Source organism: Bubalus bubalis, chromosome 2 (assembly GCF_019923935.1).
Source record: "Bubalus bubalis isolate 160015118507 breed Murrah chromosome 2, NDDB_SH_1, whole genome shotgun sequence".
In the NCBI taxonomy this organism is placed as follows: domain Eukaryota; kingdom Metazoa; phylum Chordata; class Mammalia; order Artiodactyla; family Bovidae; genus Bubalus; species Bubalus bubalis.
In genome coordinates this window covers 40,457,192-40,476,113 of record NC_059158.1, presented here as the reverse complement: position 1 = coordinate 40,476,113, position 18,922 = coordinate 40,457,192, and the positions used below count along the sequence as shown (strand labels likewise).

The 18,922-nt window shown below is 52.9% G+C and overlaps 2 protein-coding genes across 8 annotated transcripts in view; one reads left to right on the top strand and one right to left on the bottom strand.

The window, feature by feature from the left end:
- The window catches only part of CMTR1 (cap methyltransferase 1), a 53,918-nt gene extending 51,770 nt beyond the window's left edge, over positions 1–2,148 (top strand). For all 3 annotated transcript variants that reach the window (XM_044930580.2, XM_006079828.4, XM_044930572.2), the window contains exons 23-24: positions 61–169; positions 791–2,148. In XM_044930580.2, coding sequence (XP_044786515.2) covers positions 61–169; positions 791–923 — 242 coding nt within the window. In that variant the 3' untranslated portion in view covers positions 924–2,148. The remainder of the gene's footprint in view (positions 1–60; positions 170–790) is intronic.
- A 1,092-nt stretch (positions 2,149–3,240) lies between these two features.
- On the bottom strand, positions 3,241–18,835 carry CCDC167 (coiled-coil domain containing 167). Of its 5 annotated transcripts, none has more exons than XM_025270652.2 (4): positions 18,609–18,835; positions 5,197–5,291; positions 4,953–5,005; positions 3,241–3,585 (listed from the first exon to the last, which is right to left on the bottom strand). In XM_025270652.2, exons 1-4 carry the CDS (start codon positions 18,703–18,705, stop codon positions 3,579–3,581), a joined length of 252 nt encoding a protein of 83 aa, XP_025126437.1. In that variant the 5' UTR covers positions 18,706–18,835; the 3' UTR covers positions 3,241–3,578. The 5 variants fall into 5 exon arrangements, with proteins under 5 accessions (XP_025126437.1, XP_025126422.1, XP_006079891.1 ...); XM_025270637.2 differs by having other exon boundaries at positions 18,664–18,819; XM_006079829.3 differs by having other exon boundaries at positions 3,241–3,590; positions 18,664–18,817.
- Positions 18,836–18,922: the final 87 nt, after the last annotated feature.

Genomic DNA, 18,922 nt, shown 5'->3' with positions numbered 1-18,922 from the left:
ACTTATCCCTCAAGGGTCTTGTGTGTCCTTTCTGAGCCTTTGTCCCCTTCCTCCCATCAGAGCCATGGACGATGGGATTCAGCAAAAGCTTCAAGAGGAAGTTCTTCTACAACAAGAAAACCAAGAACTCTACCTTTGACCTCCCTGCAGATGCCATTGCTCCATTTCAGTAAGTAGGCCTCCTCCAGGCCTGCCCCCTCAGCAGCCCCAGGAACTCCTACCAGGATGCCAGCTCTTGGGGCACACCTGCGCCCTGAGCCCCACTGCTGCCCAGGCAGGGGCCTCCCCCGTGGGCGGGATGGTGGTGTCTGCAGGGTGTGTCTGGGACTGGGCCGTGAGCTCAGGGAGAGGCGGGTGATGTCAGGACTGGCTGTGAAGGTTGGGTGGGCATCCTGAGTGTGAAGGGCCAACCCTGGCACAGGCACGTGGCAAGGCCCACAGCCCTGCTCTCAGACCCAGTGTCTGTTTGCCAGACTCTTGGTCATAGGTTTCAACAGCAGCAGTGGCCCTAATGCGCCTGTACTTAGTGTCGCCACACTAATACTGTCCAGTTAGAGCAGCAGAGACAGAGAAGCCCGGAATATCAGCAATGGGAGGATCTAGTAGGATGCCGTTAGCAGCAGAAGCTATGTGTTGTTGGAAAAGTGGGTTCTGGAAGGCAGGAGGAGCGGGGTTACTGGGTATGTTTTGGCTGCCAGAGGGAATCGTTCCCGTCACAGGTGCCAGGTTGGTGGGGGTCTCTTGGTTCTGTTCCCCTGGGTGCAGCCTCTGACCTCCTCTCTCCCCCCAGCATCTGCTACTATGGCCGGCTCTTCTGGGAGTGGGGGGATGGCATCCGTGTGCACGAATCCCAGAAGCCCCAGGACCCAGACAAGCTGTCCAAGGAGGATGTCCTCTCCTTCATCCAGACACACAGCGCCTGAGGGCCTGGGGCGTGCCCACCCTGCCCAGCGCCCTGTCGTTCGGAGCCTGGCCTTGAGGGCGGTGGCCCCTCCCGCTCCTCGAAGAGCTCAGTTGGAGCCTTTAGAGGACACATGTTCCTTCTGTGGGACACTCTGAACTTTCCTCCCTGGAGCGCTGCCTGGGAACTGTCTCCCCTGCCAGGACAGGACTCCATCAGCTCCTGCAGCAGGTCAAGGTCAGGGCCCAAGGCACCTGGGGCCAGCGGGGGACATGTCAGGGGTAGCAGGGCTCTGCCGTTCTCGCTTGTAGCGCACACTCACTTTTCTGAGTTCTGTGCATTGCCCGAGGGCGCCTGTGCCCCTGCCTTGCCCAGCTTTTTATTGGGCAAACTCTGAGAGGGGAGGCCCATTGTTGTGAGCTGGCTGGAGCAGCTGCTATATAAATCAAAGTTCTGTTTCCTTGAACTTGTTCTGTTTTGATGCCAAGTTGGAGAAGACTGCCTCCTCCCCTGCCCTGCCCTGGTCTTCCCAGCCCACACCTCTGACCATCCTGCAGGCCGGGAAGGGAAGCATGTGGACCCCGTCTGATACTACATAGGATGCAGGTGGCATGTCTGGGAGTGGGTGTGACTGCTTCCTGGGGTTGTAGAGTCTTTCTGTGCCCCAGCCCTCTCAGTGTAAACCCTGGGCAGCTCTAGAAGGGGAGGAAGCAGCCTTGAAGAGCTGCGTTTTCTGTGGCCAGCAGTGGTGGCCCCCTGTAACAGGGTCCTCCAGGGTTGGGTGGCACCCAGTCCTCTGGCGATCATGGCACTCCTGGTTGCCCCAGACACCTTGCCACCCTCCCCCCGTCCTTTGTTTTCTTCCCCAACAGGAGGCACAGTTGCTTTTGTTTGTCCTTATGTGGTCACTCCACGTCCTCTATATCTTGGCGGGCGGAGGGGGAAAGCTGGGCAGTAGCTTTGGGTGGGGGAGGGAACCTGGGGTGGTTTTTAATGGGAAATACCTCTCGGAGATGCTCACAGGGGCTCCCTAGGGCCCCATCCGTGTACTAAACTGGTTTCCATGGAGATAGAGGGCACGGAGGCTTCCCATGAGGTTGGAATTGACTCCACCTCAGGGGTCTCCAGCCCACATCCAGCCCCTCCCCCCAGGTTGTCAGCAGCACCGCTGAGATGCTGTATTTCCACCCAATTCTGGGTATCAGTGTGTCTTGCAGAACCTTGGATCATTAAAGACATATTTTTAACGCCTGTGTGGTTCTCTGCTGGGGCTGCTGTGTGTCCTCTGTGCTTTGTGGTCTGGGGCTGGGAGGTGAAGGGGAGGAAGCTTGCCTCAGTGAAGTGGGGAGAAGGGGCTGGTTTAATCAGCGCTGTGTCTGAGCTCAGGGCTCCCAGGGCTGCTGCTTGCTGCCCAAGAGGAGCCCAAGGAAGAGTCAGAAAATGCTGTGGCTCCTGTGAGAAGCAGGGGTTGGAGAATGAGAGACCCTGCAGCCCAGGAGGCCCCTCCCCCTCACGTGAATCACTCAGCTACTCCCAGTGGCACCGTGACAACCCGGGATCAGTCTGTGTGACTAAAATAACAGAGGCGTCAGACCAATTAGTGCCACTAGATGGGGAGGGAGCCATGGCTCTGCATCTGCACTGGAGGCCGTGTTCTCCGTCCTGTCACCCAGCAGGTCCTCCCCTAGAGCCTTCTGCCTACACACTGCTTGGGTGGGTCCTTCATGTTCCACGGCCTGAGCGCCCAGGCAGTGCCTTTCCCGGCTTTTCTGACTTAGTTGGTGTGATCTCAGCTCCCAAGCCCCTGCATCCTTCTGCTTGCCCTACTTGGCCTTGCTCCAGCCTCCGGCACCTATGCTGGAGAGGCTGTGAGCAGGGGTGGGGTGGTCTGCGTTTGCCCCTCCTGCAAACTCCGCCAGGTTTCCTGGCCACACACCCTGAGCCTGTCTGGTCATGACTGTGGCCCCGGCTGCCCACTGGCTCCGCCACACCTCACCAGGCCTGCTGCCTCTTGAAGATACTGGATTAACTCTGCCCTCCAGTGGGACCACCACACAAGCACGAGTCCCCAGGCTGCACTTTTTCTGCTGTGATCACAGGCAGGCACCAACTGGGGTGCCAGACCGCGTCTGGAGGGGACAGGGACAAGTGGTGCCAGGTCGGCCTCAGCCCAGCAGCCCAAGCTCCCGATGCGGCTCCCACTGAGGCTCCCACTGAGGTTCCGCCTGAGCAGGTGCTTTGTCACCGCCTTATTCCCCACCTGCGTTGGGGGCTTACCTTCACAGCCCCTCTCCTCCCTTGAATCCTGAATGCCACCCCACTGCCATCGGGTCATGACATTTTCTCGGCACACAGGTTCTTTATTGTCTTTCCCCTGGGCTAAGCCAGCATGAAGTCCTTCTGGAGCCCCAAGCCCACAGCGGGTATGGGAGGTGAGAGGGGCCAGGCCAACAGGAAGCCCTGCTCCAATGTCTGGGTCAGGGAGAAACAGCCTTGTACTTTGGTCCTCTTGAGGCTTGAAGGGCCTGCTTAGCTATGATCACGGAGCTGAGGGGAAGCCAGGGCTGACTGGAGAAATCGCAGCCTCACAGGGCCCAGTAGGCATAGATGACGGTCAGCAGGAGGAAGATGGCCACAGACAGCAGCATGTTCTTGCGGTTCTCCTGCCGAAGCAACTTCAGCTCCTTCTCTGGGAGGAAAAAAGGTGGTGGACAGGTGTCCTCGATCGGCACAGATCCTCAAAACCTTGTGGCTGTAGCTGCTGGGCCCAAAAAAGCCGCAACCCCCAATGCTCTCAACCGTTTCTCTCCAAATTGCAGCCAAAGACAGCATGTGTGGGAGAGTCACCAAAAGGGCTACGCCTGAAAGCCCAGTGAGGTGGTGGCGTGGCCTCCCCAGGAGGGTCCTCCGGCTTGTCCCTGGGTGGCCCCGTGGCGCCCCTCCCTCCGGGGCGTCTTATCTGGTCAAGCAGAGACTGAGGGCAGCTGGGCCCCCCATTGGGGAGCAGGCACAAGGCAGGGCCACACAAGCAGTGCTTCAGTCTGCTCTCTGCTGGATGCCCAGCTAAGCAGGAACTAGTGATGGTGAGTGGAGGCCGTCTGTGCTCACGGGGTGGTCAGGCTGCCTCTGGAGGACGCCAGCCCAGCTATTCCACAGCCACGCTGTGTCCATTTATGACACAGAGGTGGCTGGTACTCTGTGAGGGCTAAACTGAGTGATAAATGCTACAATTTTGTGTGAAAACTGCCAGCTTTGAGGGGGGAACTGAGGTCTCATTTCTCCCTGTGTGAGGGAGTGGGGATATGTGCAAACCAGCCTTGGGCAGGCCAGACAGGACCCGGGCAGGGGTATGTGACACTCACCGTGCTTATGGCGTTGGCTCAAATTCCTCAGGGAGGTTCCCTGCCGTATAAACTACTCTAGGGCTGATTCTGGGCCAGCTCTGGCCCCCCAGAGTGACTAGAACAGAGCCCGAGGAGCCTCTGCAGACCCTTTACCTCCCAGGCCACTGGGCAGGGTGGCAGCAGGGTGGTGGGGGGCAGCGGCCACTCTCCAGCTCTGGGCCGGGTGTGGGCTCCCCCTGGCTCGGCGCCCAGCACCCAGAAGGTGGCAGCATCGCTCCACCCACAGCAGCCCTTCACGGCATCCACATGGGAGGTTCATTGTCCATCCTGGACCCCAAAGACCCTACTACCATCGTTCCCATCGCAAGGTTTTCCTGGGAGGGAATGGAGGTCTGCAAGGAGAGGGCCAGAACAGGCCTCCCAAGTCGGGGGAGTGGGAGGGATCTCAACCTGGCTCCAACCACCCCCTCGATCCCAGCGGGGAGAACAGACCCTCTGGCCTCTCCGTTCCCCTTGGAACAGAAGAGCAACCCTGCTCCTCTCCTAGGCTGCTGGGCCTTCAGTGGAGTCCTGTGGCCTCCTGAGGGCTGGCCCCCTCCCGAAGTGCACCCTTGACCCCCATCACTTTGTGGGCTCCCCAGGCTGCCTGCCTGTTCCTGATCCTGGGACTGGAGGGTGGGGCTGGCAATGGGAAGGAGCTTTCTTACCATAGTTGGAGGCTTTGTTCATCAGGCTGCTTTTCTCCTTCTCCAGAGACCTCCTGTGAGGGGGGAAGGTCAAAATAGCTCGAGCTTTTTTCCCACCTAAGGGGCAGCGGGTGCACCAGGGCAGGGTGGACAAGAGGAAAAAGGGCCCAGGTCTCTGGGAGCAGGGGGAGGGGAGGGGTGGAATTTAAAGGTCAGGACCCAGGGACAGATATGAAGGGGTGGGGGCCATGGAGAGGGGCATCACCTGGCCTCTGAGCTCAGCTCCGCCCCACAGAGCCTGGAGTTCACGACCTCCAGGTCTCTCCGACATTGTGACAACTTCTTCTCCAGCCCATCGATCTGAAAGACACAGCACACCCAGCAGGTAGAGATGGGTGGCAGACTCTTCCAGTTTTCAAGACAGCTGGGATCTTGGCATGAGGAAGGAGTCTCTAGGAGTCTTAGGACAGCATCCACACTTTGAATCCACGGTTTGCTGTCCTCTGTGTCCACATGGTACAGCCTGAGCCTGGCTGGAGACACCTGTGAACGTTGCTCAGGGTTTTCGAGCTGCCCTGACCCACCAGACCAAACATGGGATGGGGCAGACAGGAGCAGCCCCTCAGTCAGCTGTGTCCCCAGTTGGGCCCCACAGCAGGAACAACCAGAGCCCTGAATGTGGCAAGTTCTGCTACACAGGCAGATCCTAGAATGAATGAGGTGATAGGGGCAGCCTGTGCCTTTCCAAAGCACTCCATGCATGATTAGACGTCTAGGGGCCAAAAAAGCAGAGGCATTTCTTCACATTGGTACACTTCATTTTAAAGTAACCCAAGTTGTAATAATACACATTTTCCCATGAGATTCAATAAAAATTACTAAAAGTACAGATTAAAAGTTTCTGACTTGGTTTTTGTGCAAAAGCATTGACCAGCATCAAGATAGCTGTAACATGTGATAAAATAGCTAAGCTCCTAAAACACTACATGCCAAAGGTGCCTGTTCTCCCATTTATTTTGATTATAGTTTCAGAGATGTGTTCTTGGGGAAATAATCTGAATTATGGGGACATGCTTTATGAAGTACTAGACTGGATCGTCCAAGGTCCTGGTGCCACGCATTTGGCTTTCAAAGTTCACCTGTGTCCATCTGTGTGCAGGTGTCTTATCAGCCACCTCTTTGGGTCTGGGCCTGCTGCTGCTTGCCCTGCTGGTGGAGCCTAGACTGCAGTCGGTGGGAGTTCAGGGGGCCCTGTGTCCCTCACAGCAGCTGACTGAACAGTGCCCTGGGTCCAGCTCATGCTTGATTTTCCATATGACCTCACTTACTGTTACCACAACCCGGGGAGGGATAGCAAATACCACTTCGATTTCACAAATGGGAGACTGGGTCCCCTAGATGGGAGGACTTTACTGAGAAGTCAAAGTAGAACGCCCCTCTCCTTAAAGGTCTCAGCCAGCTCTCTGCTCCAGTCCTTTCTGGAGTGGCCCCTGTACAGATGGAAATCAATGACTGTGCAGACCAATTCTAGCATCCCTGGTGTTCTGGGGACAGTGTCAGAGTTGCCCTTGAAGACTCTGGGCCTTCAGCCCCTCCTCCTGGCCTGTACCCACCCTGGTCCTTCTGGGTCAGCCTCTTTCCCTTGTCCCAACGCTCAGCCCAAATGACACACCACCTACCCCCTTCCCTGCAGCCCCAGCTGCCGCCAACTCCAGCTCTGGAAGCAGGGCTCTGTGGGAGGGAGCCGCTGCAGAGCCTTGAGTTAATTGCTTGGCTAATCGTGTCATTTCCTACTGCTGCTGCTGCTAAGTCGCTTCAGTCGTGTCCAACTCTGTGCGACCCCATAGACAGCAGCCCACCATGCTCCCCCGTCCCTGGGATTCTCCAGGCAAGAGCACTGGAGTGGGTTGCCATTTCCTTCTCCAGTGCATGAAAGTGAAAAGTGAAAGTGAAGTCGCGCAGTGTGTCTGACTCTTAGCGACCCCATGGACTGCAGCCCACCAGGCTCCTCAGTCCATGTGATTTTCCAGGCAAGAGTACAGGAGTGGTTGCCATTGCCTTCTCCGTATTTCCTGCTAGTGGGTACCAAAGGGAGGGCTGTCCTGGGAACAGCCCTAGCCAGGAGATGGGCCTTTGCTTGGGGAGGCCAAAGGCCGTCCTGAACCTGTGCTGTAGGGAAACCAGTGCCGGGGAGCCAGGCTCAGGGAACGGAAACAGTCTGATGTGAAGGTTAGTGGAAACGGAGCCAAGAGGAACAGGTGACAGGCCGCCGTGAGGCCCGCCCTTCACAGCAGCACCCGACACACACAGCCTCCCCTCAGGCCGTAAGACTTGTGGTTTCCATTTCCTGGTGCAGAAACCAAAATCAAGGCACCAAATGCTATGCTGGGTCCCAAACAAAGCTTAATTCTTGCTGTGCTCTCTCCTGCATGAGGCCTTTTCTGTGGCCCTTGGCTGGAGAGGTACTGCCTCCTTCCCTGGGCAGATGAGCCGATCCTTCTCTCATGAAGCCAAGCGCATATTATGTCATCCAGCTGTGGGTGTCCCAACCTCATCTTGCCAAACTCTGGGAGCCCCTTGGGTAGATGATATAAATCTGCAGCCCAGGGTCACGCCTAGCCTAGATCAACCCACTCCACTTACGTGTGTGATGCCTGGCCTCTAAGGAAGGCTGACTGTGTACCCCCTACCCTAGAAGGCGTGGTGGCCATCTGTCTCCTCTGTGGCCACTACAAAGCCTGCCCTGCTGCAGTCCTTGTGTTTGTAGCCATGGAGGAATGAGCGGGGCTAGGTCTCATTTAGCACCTGGAGTCTGAAACACTCCCTCATGCCCACAGAAGCGGAAAGAAGCTAGAGAAGCAGTGGTACATGCACGTAGATTATATACTTTGTGGACCACCCCATGCAAGTATTAGTGCTAGGTTAGATTTCTCCCTGCCACCCTTTGGCCAGGCCCTGGTATGCATGTCATTTTGCGGAAGAATTTCGGGGCTTTCCATCCCTAAACACCTCTACAAGGCTACCGGGGGCCAGGAACTCATCATGCTAAGCACAATCTTTAAATTGAGGTTGGCAAACCACAAGTGGGCACATCAGTCTGCTGTCACGCTCTAGCAGGGCCTGTGGAGCTGGCGGCTGGAGGCCTTTATCTCAACGAGCCCAATTTATCTGCAGTTCCATGAATACCCCCCTTTCACTTACCACTTATTAATGAGCATAAACAGACTAACACAAATCAAGGTTTTAGGGACTCAAGTTCTAACCTCCCTCCATGAATATTTATGGCCTGCTGCAGCTCTCTCTGATTCCCTCTAAACATCAAATTCTCCTTTAAACCCAGCTGCCTGCTGTGGGCAGAGCGAGGGCAGTCTGGGGCCGGCGGGAGGCTCTTCAGCAGGCCCCAGACCCATCCTCAGAAGGTGCCCCCCACAGTCCAACACCCTGCAGCACTTGCTGAAGCAGAAGCCGGTTCTCAAGCAGCCATAACAATGGGTGCAAAAGTTCTAGTGACCTAGGGACGTCACTGCTGGTTCAGCGATAAAGAATCCGCCTGCCAATGCGGGGACGCGCGTTCGATCCCTGCTCTGGGAAGAGCCACGTGACGGGGCAACTGAGCCACTGCGGTAAGAAGCCAGCACGTCGAAACACTGCAACGAAGACCCAGGAAGTCGAGCCAAAAGTAAATAAATTTTCTGGTGACCTACTGGCTGCCAGTCAGGCAGGGAGGAAGGGTCAAGATGCGTCTTTTAAGTTGTGACTGGGGTCAGGGAGTGATGGCCACAGAGCAGAGCTGGCCCAGCAAGATGGAACCTGAAATACGGGCGAGCACCCAGGAAATAGACCTAAAATAAGCCTCTAGTTGGCTTTTCAGACAGCAGTGACAAGCACATAGGTAACACACTTCGAAGATTCCCCCAAACAAACCTATAGTCTTTGATCAGCCTCCTCTCTGCCACCAGGCTGAAGGCAACAGAGGACAGGACAGCCAGGACCAGGAGAGAAAACATGGGTTAGGACCAGAATAAGGAAACAAATGTCAAGAAGATTCTGGAAGCATAAGGGTCAGAGCTGGGCAAGCAGTTGGAAGACCAAGTGCCCAGAGGCCTGAAGCTATAGCTCCTGAGAAGTGTGGTAACAGGGAGTATGGGCTGTACTCTGGCAACTTAGCTCGCCAGTCACCTGCTATGTCTAGGTGACTTCCTTAATTCTGTGCCTCAGTTTACTCGAGTATAAAACAAAGGTAATAATGTTTCCTATTTCCAAGAGTTGTGAGGATGATACAAAGCAATACATGTAAGGTATTAATATTAGAACAGTGCCTCACACACACAGTGAAGGTTTAACAAGTGTTTGCTATCATTATTAGAGAATGGTTTTCAACTAGATCTTTAGGGAATAAAAAGAAAATTGAGTTAATTTGTGGCAAGAGTAAGAGGAGTGAGAAACAGGGGTGTGAAATGGAGCGAACTCCCCGTTGGCCACTGGCTGGCAGCAGCGGGAGGGGAGCCCCTCGGCTCAGGTATGGCCGTCCCATCCACGGAGGGTCAGCAGGGCCTGCAGGGTTGGCCATCAGAACAGCCATGCCTCCAGACCGGCCTCCCCACCCGGCTTGGGACGCGGCACACTGGGGACTTTATGACCCTGCCCTGGATGAACCTGGGGTGGTCTGGAGCCGGTGCCATGTTGTAAAGGTTGGGCCTGGTGGAAGCAGAGGTCAAGAGGCCAAGAGCAGCGGCTAGGGGCAGAACAGACTCAAGCGTGGTCTGAGCCCCAGCGGGCATCTGTGAAGATGCAGAACAGCAGGTGGGGGCTGGGGGCTGGCAGCTGGCGCCCAGGTTCCCTGAAGCTGCGGCTCTCTGGGGCCAGGTGCTCAGCTAAACTGGGAGCAGGAACGCAAAGCCCAGGTAGAAAGAGGCTCCATCAGAGATCCGACCAACTCCGACGGGAAGGGAAGATAACACTCTGGAGGCCAGGGAGGCTCCCAGGACTCCTGCCCAACAGGCTAGAGAGCAGGCATTCGGCAGGAGCGTGGTTGCCCCACTGGTTCAGTTCTGGGACTTCCCTGGAGCGGTCTGCTGGCTGTGACTCTCACAGGTACAGGAACAGCTACGGTGGGCACTGAGGCAGGCCCTCATTCAGGCTGTGTGGGAGCAGAGAGTGGATGCCCCTGGCGGACAGTAACATGGACGAGAGAAATGTCCACGCATTACCTTTACACTCATAAGACCAAGTGTGTTTTAATACAGGGGAATGAAGAGTGTGTCTCAGTCCGTAGGCAGAGCATGGCCGCACAGGGGCCCGAGCAATCAGTGAGGCCGTGGTGTGAGCCCCGCGCCACTGCCTGCCTTCTGGCACGCCACACAAGCACCCGCTAGGTGTTGTGTACACTCGTGTGCAAGCAGCTCAGGGGGCCAGGAAACAGGTGGTGAACAGGCAGCCTGTCCTGACAGTAACGTGTGCTCTTGACCCCAAGACCAGCAGTGGCTAAAACCTGCCCATGGAGACTGCCAGTCTGAGCCGTGGTGGGGAGGAAGGGAGGAGGAGACAGGCAGGGAGCATCTCTCAAGGAGTGGGGAGCTGAGGGCCCCGGGGGAGGTCCTGGAGACGGGAGCCAGTAAGTCTATATTGTGTTGGCCAAAGAGTTTGCTCAGGTTTTTCTGTACCATCTTATGAAAAGATCTGGATGAACTTTCTGGCCAACTCAATACTTTAACCAGAAAGGCCCACGAGGGATTCCTCCAATCAGAATGGGAACTGCTGCCCTTCTTACCCAAGCTGGGGCTGGGGGACTGGAGGCTGGGCAGTGGCTTAGAGAGTGGGCAGAGGAGCAGGCTCAGTGGGGAGAACTGTAAGACCAAGGATTCTCCCCAGAGGCGGGGGTGTTTCCTGCAGCAGATCTCGGAGTTCTGAAGGCAGACGCTAAGGTCAGAACAGGCCCTGGCCCCAGCCAAGTGAGGCCACTGCTCCTGCTGGCCGGCACTGGGGCCAGGGCCCCTCCGTCAGAAACAGCTCTGGGCTCCCTGCAGGCAGTTCAGTATTAAGCAAAACCACCTCTGCCGCCTGACTTGGGGAATAACACCCTATCCTCACAGCTTTAGGGAAGTCTCCCTGGGGTCCTATATGCCATAAAACTACTGTGTTAAGAGAAACTGTAAAATTCTCCCAGAATCCCCAGGGGGCATCTTTTCAGGAGTGTGGAGCCTCCTGGTACTGAAGTGGCCCCTTTGGGGGCAGGGAAGGATAAGCACTCAGCATCCTGGTCAGGCCAAGCCCACGGGCGGCCATTTCCAGGTCTGCCAACAAGCACAAGCTGCAGGCTGTGGCTCTCCCACTGAAGATTCTCCTACTGAAGGTGCTGAATGGTGCTCCCAGAAGCATGCCGACGGCCCGGGAGGTGGCCCCCACCCCCTTCCTAAGGAGCCGCTGTCTAGGGCCAGACTTTCTTCTGGAAAAGGGCAGAGGCACACTTGGGGCTTGGCGCTGCCAGGCAAGCCACTGTGCTTTCCGGTTTTAGGAAGTCGTTTCCAGTCTTGCTGGCCTTGCTCTTGGCAGCTTCTGGGCTATGAGTGACAGGGGCTGAGAATGAGTTAAGGGGTCAAGCAGTGGTCATGGGACATATCCTACCCCGGCCTGGCCAGATCCTTCCTGCACCAAGACCTAGTAACGAGCATGGTGTCGAGGGACCTGAGCCCAAGCCAAATCATGGACTACACGTGTCTGGATGGCAGCGCGCCAGTCAGAGCAGCCTCTGGAAGCCCAGGGCCCACAGTAATACCGGCAGCAGCCAGCACCTTGGGGGCAGGCACTGCTCTAAACGCCTCACATGGCTCCCTCACAAGACGCTCACAATAACCCTGGGCGGTGAGGAGAAGTGTCAGTATCCACATCCTGCGGATGAGGAAACCTGGGCCACGGGGATGAAGTAACCTGTCCAGGATCACACAGCCGGTACCCGGGGGGGTGGTGGTGGGAGTCAGCGCTGTGAGCCACCAGCCCAGGGGGACACGCAGAGCCACCAGCCTGGAGCCACTTTCAGCTCTTAGGCGAAACCTCCACTTACACCCTGGGCCAGTCTGTGGGCAGCTTCCCACATGCTCCCCAATGTCTGCATCAACTCTGCAAGGAAGGGACCTTCCCCTTTTTATAGAGGAGCAAACTCCTGTGCGTTTATGCAAACCCATCTAGGTCACAGCACTGGGAAGTGGCAGAATTGGGGTCTGAATTGGTGGTTTTCTGCTTCAGAGCTCATGCTCTTTCCACCACTTCAAGCTCTTTCACCAAAATCCCTCATGAAAACATTCATGACAAAGAAGGGTTCTGTGGAACAAAATCATTACACATCCCAGTTGAAGCCCATCTAAGCTTGTTGATCTGGCTTTAACAGATTCTCTGCTCTGAATAATCTTGTACAAGGGCTTTGCTTGGTTTCTGTCCACATAACAGATACTCGCTGTGAGGGAAGAACCTGACTGAAATCTGTTTGCCTGGAGACAGTGAGATGGGAGCCCAGCATGTCCTCACACTGAAGGCAATTATTACCTTCCAACTCTGAGCTTCAGACACCCGAGGCACCCTCCCCCAAACGACCTATGCTGCCAAAGCACCCTGACAAAGCGCACAGAACAAATAGTGTCTGAGAAGGAAAAAGGTGGGCTAGTTGGGCCTGAAAACCTCTTCTTTCCCCATAGCCTTTCTTCTTACTTGTTAACAATCCACAGCCCGAAGAGTGGGGTCAACTGTTTCATCTCCAGCCCCAGCAGTCCAGGAACTGGATTTCTGGAAACCCACTCATTCTCACACGTCAGGGAAGCCCCAGGACGTTTATTATGATGGGGAGAGAAGCCAGCCCACCAGCACAGATGGTCTCCGGCTTCCCATCTGGGGCCTGGAAGCCACACAGCCAACTCACGCGGGGGTCACGGGCCCTGATTTTCCAGGGGACCAGCCTCAAACCCCAGAGGACGGATTACCCTGATAGTCCCTAAGGGATGTTTTCTGTGGAGGAGGCTCTTTTGTTTTCTGAGGGTAGAAAAGAGAAACCTCCACCACGGCTCCCAAATCATCAGAAGTTTCTCTGCTAGGCTGGGCAGACGACAGCAAACCCACCCAGTTTGTAATCAATGAACAAGTTTCAGGAAAAGCAGAGCGCTAAGGGGCTTGTCATTTCTCTGGAGAGTCACTCCCTGCCCCAGGTCAGGAACTTGGGGGCCCAGCTGAAGCCCTCACGAGCTCTGAAGCCTTCTGAGACCCCCTGGCCTTTGAGCAGCTCACAAGCAGAGCCATGTCAGTCTGCGCCTGGAGGCTTCAGTCGTCCCTGGGCCAGAACACCTGAGCTTTGTTTTCTCTTCTTGCCCCCAATATATAGTTTTTGATAAATTAGCAAAAGCCTCTTCATCGCTGAAAGGCTCAGAGCCCTTTTAAAGAATTGGCATCTACCCCGCGCCTTATGAATTCATTAATTAAGATGCTGGCAAACAGCCACTTCCGCGCACGCTGACACCCAGCCGCGCTAGGTAATGAGGCTTTAGTCTCCTGACCCCCGGCAAGTGGAGTGGAGCCAGACACAGGCTGCCCAAGAGAAATCACCTGCCCAGTGGCAACCTGTCGCTTGTGCCTGGCAGCAGGTGAGGCTTATTTAATGGTCAGTTGCCCTTGAACTGTGTCCACAGGCCTCAAGCCTTTCTCCCAGCCCCTGGCTGGGCGGCAGCCAGCAAGGCGGTGTCCAGATGCCTGCTCCACTGTGGGCTCCTGACCTCTGACCGATGAGCCAGTCAACTGGGCCCAGAAGTCAAGAGGTGAGGGTTCAATGCCTCCTCTAGCCTCTCAAGGCCGATTCAGTAAATATTTATTGATGGCCCACTAGGCTGCTTCTAACCTTTGTCTTAGAAAGCTGGTAGGTTCGCACCAGCCTTGTACACAGCCTGTTCCGGAACCGAGACGGTCTTCAGCCGCACTCAGTGCTGCTGCCTCTCGCTGCCCTCAGGGAGTTCACAGCGGGGGCTGACATCACACAAACACAAGTGTCCAGGCTGCTCTCCTCCTGGTGCTCATCCTGCCTTGGTCAATTTTTCCTCTCATCCTACCACCTGTTTTTCACCATCACTGATCCTGGCCTCTTTCTCTGATAAGAATTCCAGTGAATTTTAAATGACTACCACTCACTTTTATTCCCTCTAGTAGATACTGTTAGTTGGTCAACACAACATTGATTCCCAACCCCTGCTCCTTTGCATGCCACCATAGAAGTTAGAAAAGCTCAAAGATACTTTTCCAGCCTCAATGCAGCCAGAAGTGGTCATGTTCCAGTTCTAAGCAACAAGATGATCCAGAAGTCAGCTGGGAGACTCCCAAGAGAGCTTATGCTTCACTGACAAAAAGGACAAAGAGTGTTACAGTTCCTTTTTCTTTTCCTCCCTGACTTAAAGTTGAATATGATGACTGGGGCTGTGGCAGCTATCTTGTGAATAGAGGAAACAGCTAAGAAAACGCAGAAACACCAGCCCTGACATAGCTAACCTTTTGAACTAAAGTCAGTAGCTACCTCCCTCCAAATTTCTTGTGATGGGGAAAAAAAGTGTATTCTTGTTTTTTTAGGTCACTGAGGTCAGTTTTTTGTAACTTGTAGCTTAAAAGTCTTCCAAACTGATAGATTTTTTGTACTGGGCACCAGATCCAACTCTCTAAATGTCAGCCAAGACACTGCACATCTGTTAAGACTGTTGAAACATTTAAAGACACCAAGGTGAATGGTCCAGTTGTGGCGGGAAAGTACAATGACCAAATAACAGGTCATTACTATCAGAAATTAAAAAACTAACAGGTTTTACATAAGCCAAAACCCTATCCATTGAGACTGAAATGCAAGCTTTCCCTCAGGCAGAATCCTTCTATCAGTTTAGATGGAAATACAATCTTTCCCTCCTCCCACACAATTTGAAAATCAGTACCAGAGGTGGTGATTTCTCATCTGAATTATAATTCTCTCTTGTTATTCAGAATAAAACTTGGTAGCCAGTTTTTCCCCAAATCTGAGATCTCACAAGGTGGCACAGGAGTTGGATAAAAAGGCTTTGAAAGGAGCCACAAGTGGGGGAGGGTGAGAGATGCCTTAATGTCCTGGGAGGTGACTGTCCAGTCCAGCTGGCCCGAGCCAGCCCTCAGGGGGAGTGCTGCCTGCTCAGTAACTGCTTCATTACAGCAAGTGGAGACTGTCTGCAGCTGCTGAAATCACTCACTTGTGGAGGGTTTACCACACTTGTCAGATTAACAAACATTTTTTATTAAATCACCACTTCATTGGCTCGGAGCACATGACTTTTAATAACAGGACAATATCTGCTGCTCCTGAACACCAGAGCACATTGAATACTCAGATCTGCAGGGGGCAAAGGAGGAGCAAGGTGAGGAGACAGCCAGAAACCAAGTTTTTTCTCACGCGCACAGTTGCAGAGCTCAAACCTTAGAATATCCAAACAAAAGTAACCTAATCATCAAGATGACCAGCATAAATACTTATATTGACATTGACAGGTTAATAAAAAAAACAGGCAAAACTGATTGGTATAAGGCACTAGGAGAGCAGGCACATCACCATATTCAAAACACTTTTAAAACTCACATCAGGGACTTCCCTGGTGGTCCAGTGGCTAAGAATCCATGCTCCCAATATAGGGAGCCCAGGTTCCATCTTGGTCAGGGAACTAGATCCCACATGCTGGAACTAAAAAAAAAACCCACTTGTCGAAAGAAAGACCCAAAGTAAGATCCCAGCTGTCACAAGTAAGCAGCCAAAACAAAGAAAGTAATAAAAATATGAAAAAAGGAAAGGTATTATCACAAATAAATAAAACCCATATCAGACAAACAAAAGATATCTATGAACATCTATGATCTATATGTGGACCATAGTCACCGAGTCTGCAAGCCCTGGTGATGTTCAAGTCCTTCATGTTACCAATGAGGAAACTATAAAGGCCAAACTTAGTTACAATGGAAGGATGGCTACCAATAAGAAAGCCTTGTTTATTGACTATCCATTGTGTGTCACACATGCTCCTTTACAAACACTCTCTCATTTAATCCTCAAAACTACCCTGTGAGGTAAGATGCAGTCTGCTGAAGAGACTCAGGCTGTCCAGTAAAATACACTTACATCTTCTTCCACAGAAATGGAGCCCAAGTTGGGCACATGGCCTCCTAGGTGATGAATGTATTTACGAGCCACCCCTCACAGGCCTTGCATCTTAGCTGCAATCTTTGCCAATGAGGAGAGGGCACTTTGGGCCCAGTACTCTTAAGACACTGAGTGTGCTTCCTCCACTCTATCTTTCCTGTCAGTGAACACTTCAATGTGGTGCAACCTAGCTTCATTCATGAGGTGACAACAAGGCTCTGGGAGACAGCAGAACCACAAGACCAAAGGAATATGGCAGAACCACTACTGTCCTGGTACCCTAGACCGGGAGCTGGCAAACAATGGCCTGTGGGTCAAATACGGTCCACGACTTGTTTCTGTAAATAAAAGTTTTATTGGGTGTATGACTTGCTTTTGTAAATAAAGTTTTATTGGAACACTCATTAGTTTACATACTGCCTATGGCTGCTTTTTGTGCTAAGTATAGTTTTTGGTTATTTTTTAGTATAGCTGAGTCTCATTATTTTGGTAGTTATGTTCTATAAAGTTGTCAACAAAAAATTAGCAAATACTGAACCAAGTTAGGTTCCAGAGAGCCTCCGGTCACAACACTTTTATCAGCTGATCAATACAAAACCCTGTGTGCTTGTGTCTAAAGAGACCTTATTTAATATATATTGTTTAATTAACATTGAACGCACATCCAACAGCACATTATATAATGATGCCTGAGAAAGCTACTCTAACACACACATTTTCTCCATAAGGCATGTCTCAGCCTTCTTGCACTTTGGAAGACTGAACAGCACTTCAGGCCTACACTTGAGGGCCATTTTAAACTGCAAAATCACCAACCAAAAGCACAACAATGCAAGAAACTTGGCACTAAATAGACCAGAAAAAGGACACTAGTTCATAGCTCACAGAAGAGTTGAAAAATAAAGACACACTATTGCCTTGTTTGACTGTAACTGGACATGTGTGCCTCAGGTGAATCAAAGCTCAATGCTTTCAGTCAGTTTGGTAATTACTACTGAACCGTTTCAAGTATTGATTTGGGGGTTACAAGCACATTTTAGCAAGTAGACAAATGCACAATACATAACCTGTGAACAACGAGGGTTAACTGTAGTTGCAATAGAGACTATATGGCCCATAAAGCCGAAAACATTTACTATCTGATCCTTTATAAACAAACAAAACCCCGAATTTTGGGATTTCTGTAACAGCAGCTTATCATGTCCTAATATAGGCTATAAAGTCTAGACTTTTCCCATTTCAGAGTGCCATCTCATTTTAGCATCTATATTTGATTTCATTGTGTGTTAGTCACTCAGTTGTGTCTGACCCCATGAACTGTATCCCGCCAGGCTCCTCTGTCCGTGGAATTATCTAGGCAAGTATACTGGAGTGAGTCATCATTTCCTTCTCCAGTGGATCTTCCCGACTCAGGGATTGAACTGTCTTCCCAAAGTTTGTTCGTGTTTTTCCACAACATCTTACAGAAACACTCGAATGAAATTTTTGGTCATCCCAATGCAAGAAGATTCCATCAACCTTGTTCCCTACCGAGTAGGCCAATATTTCTCAAGTGGTGGTACTAAAACCTCCTGCATTAAGCATGGGTGGAGCTTGTTAAAAATACAGACACTTTGTTAAGAATACACACTCAAGTTCTACTGAATTACCTGGGATGGGGGAGAATTCAACTCCCCATTTTTAACAAGGCAGATGATCCTTAATGCATTCTTAAGACTGAGAACCACTGAACTGGGACTAAGTTCAAGAAGACAAGTGCCCAGTATATTTCCTGCAACCACTGAAAGGGTGATCTAAGGTAACCATAAACCGGGAGAAACAAGATGCAGCAGAAGGCAAACCACCTGTGCTTGATTTTGGGCACCTCAACCATTTCCACTCCAGCTCTACTTGAAACTTCAGTTTCCCCATCTGTAAAAATCTCACAGGCTTGTAGTGAGGATTAACCAGGAATGCAAATAAAGTAACAAATAGCACTTGCTCAATAGGCATCAATTTTCTTTCCCTTCCTTATGCAGTTATTTGTAAGCTCTTTGAGAACACCATTCCCGAATCCTCTACAGATTCTCACAAAGTACTTTTCAAGCTCCATGCTTCAGTACCCCAGAAGAAAAATTCCCCATCTCAGGCCACCAGTAATATATTAAACAGTATGGGGTCCCTCACCTTCGGGGGTCCCCTCATCTACAGAGTTCTACCCCTTGGGGATCCCCCTTACTTCCGAGTACCCGCCCCCTTTGGGTTCCCCCTTTCACTTAAACGTTTCCTCTCAGGGCCTCCAAATTTCCGTACCGCGCCCTCTTTGGGGCTCCCCTTACCCGCGAGTCTCTTCCCCTCTGGAAGTCCCCTCACCTTCTGTTCCCACCTCTCGTGACCCCTCGGGCCCTGCAACCTTCGATTCTCCCAGCGGGCCGTCTGTCACCCTCGCGTCCCTCTCCCAAACCCACGTCGCCCTCATCTCCTCCTCTTACTCCTTCCTCCAACCAGTAGCCCGGCCGACCCACCATCCGCCGCGGGGAGAAGTTCACGACATGCTGCAGCCCCCGTTTCTCCCCTCACCTCTAAAGCGACGCCCAGGTTCTCCCGCTTCTTTTTAGTCATATTACTCGACGGGTTCCCGGAGTCATTATTGGACGCGCCCACTGGTAGCGCCACGCATGTGCAAAGTCTCGTGCTTCTCGCTCATTGGCCGCCGAGGTGGCGGGAGGCGGGACTAACGGGGGTCGCCATCTAACTGAGGGGCGTGGCCAGCTTGGTGCGGCCATGTTTGTGAGGGGCAACCTTTCTTTGTGGCCTCAGCGTCGAAGGCGGTGGGGAG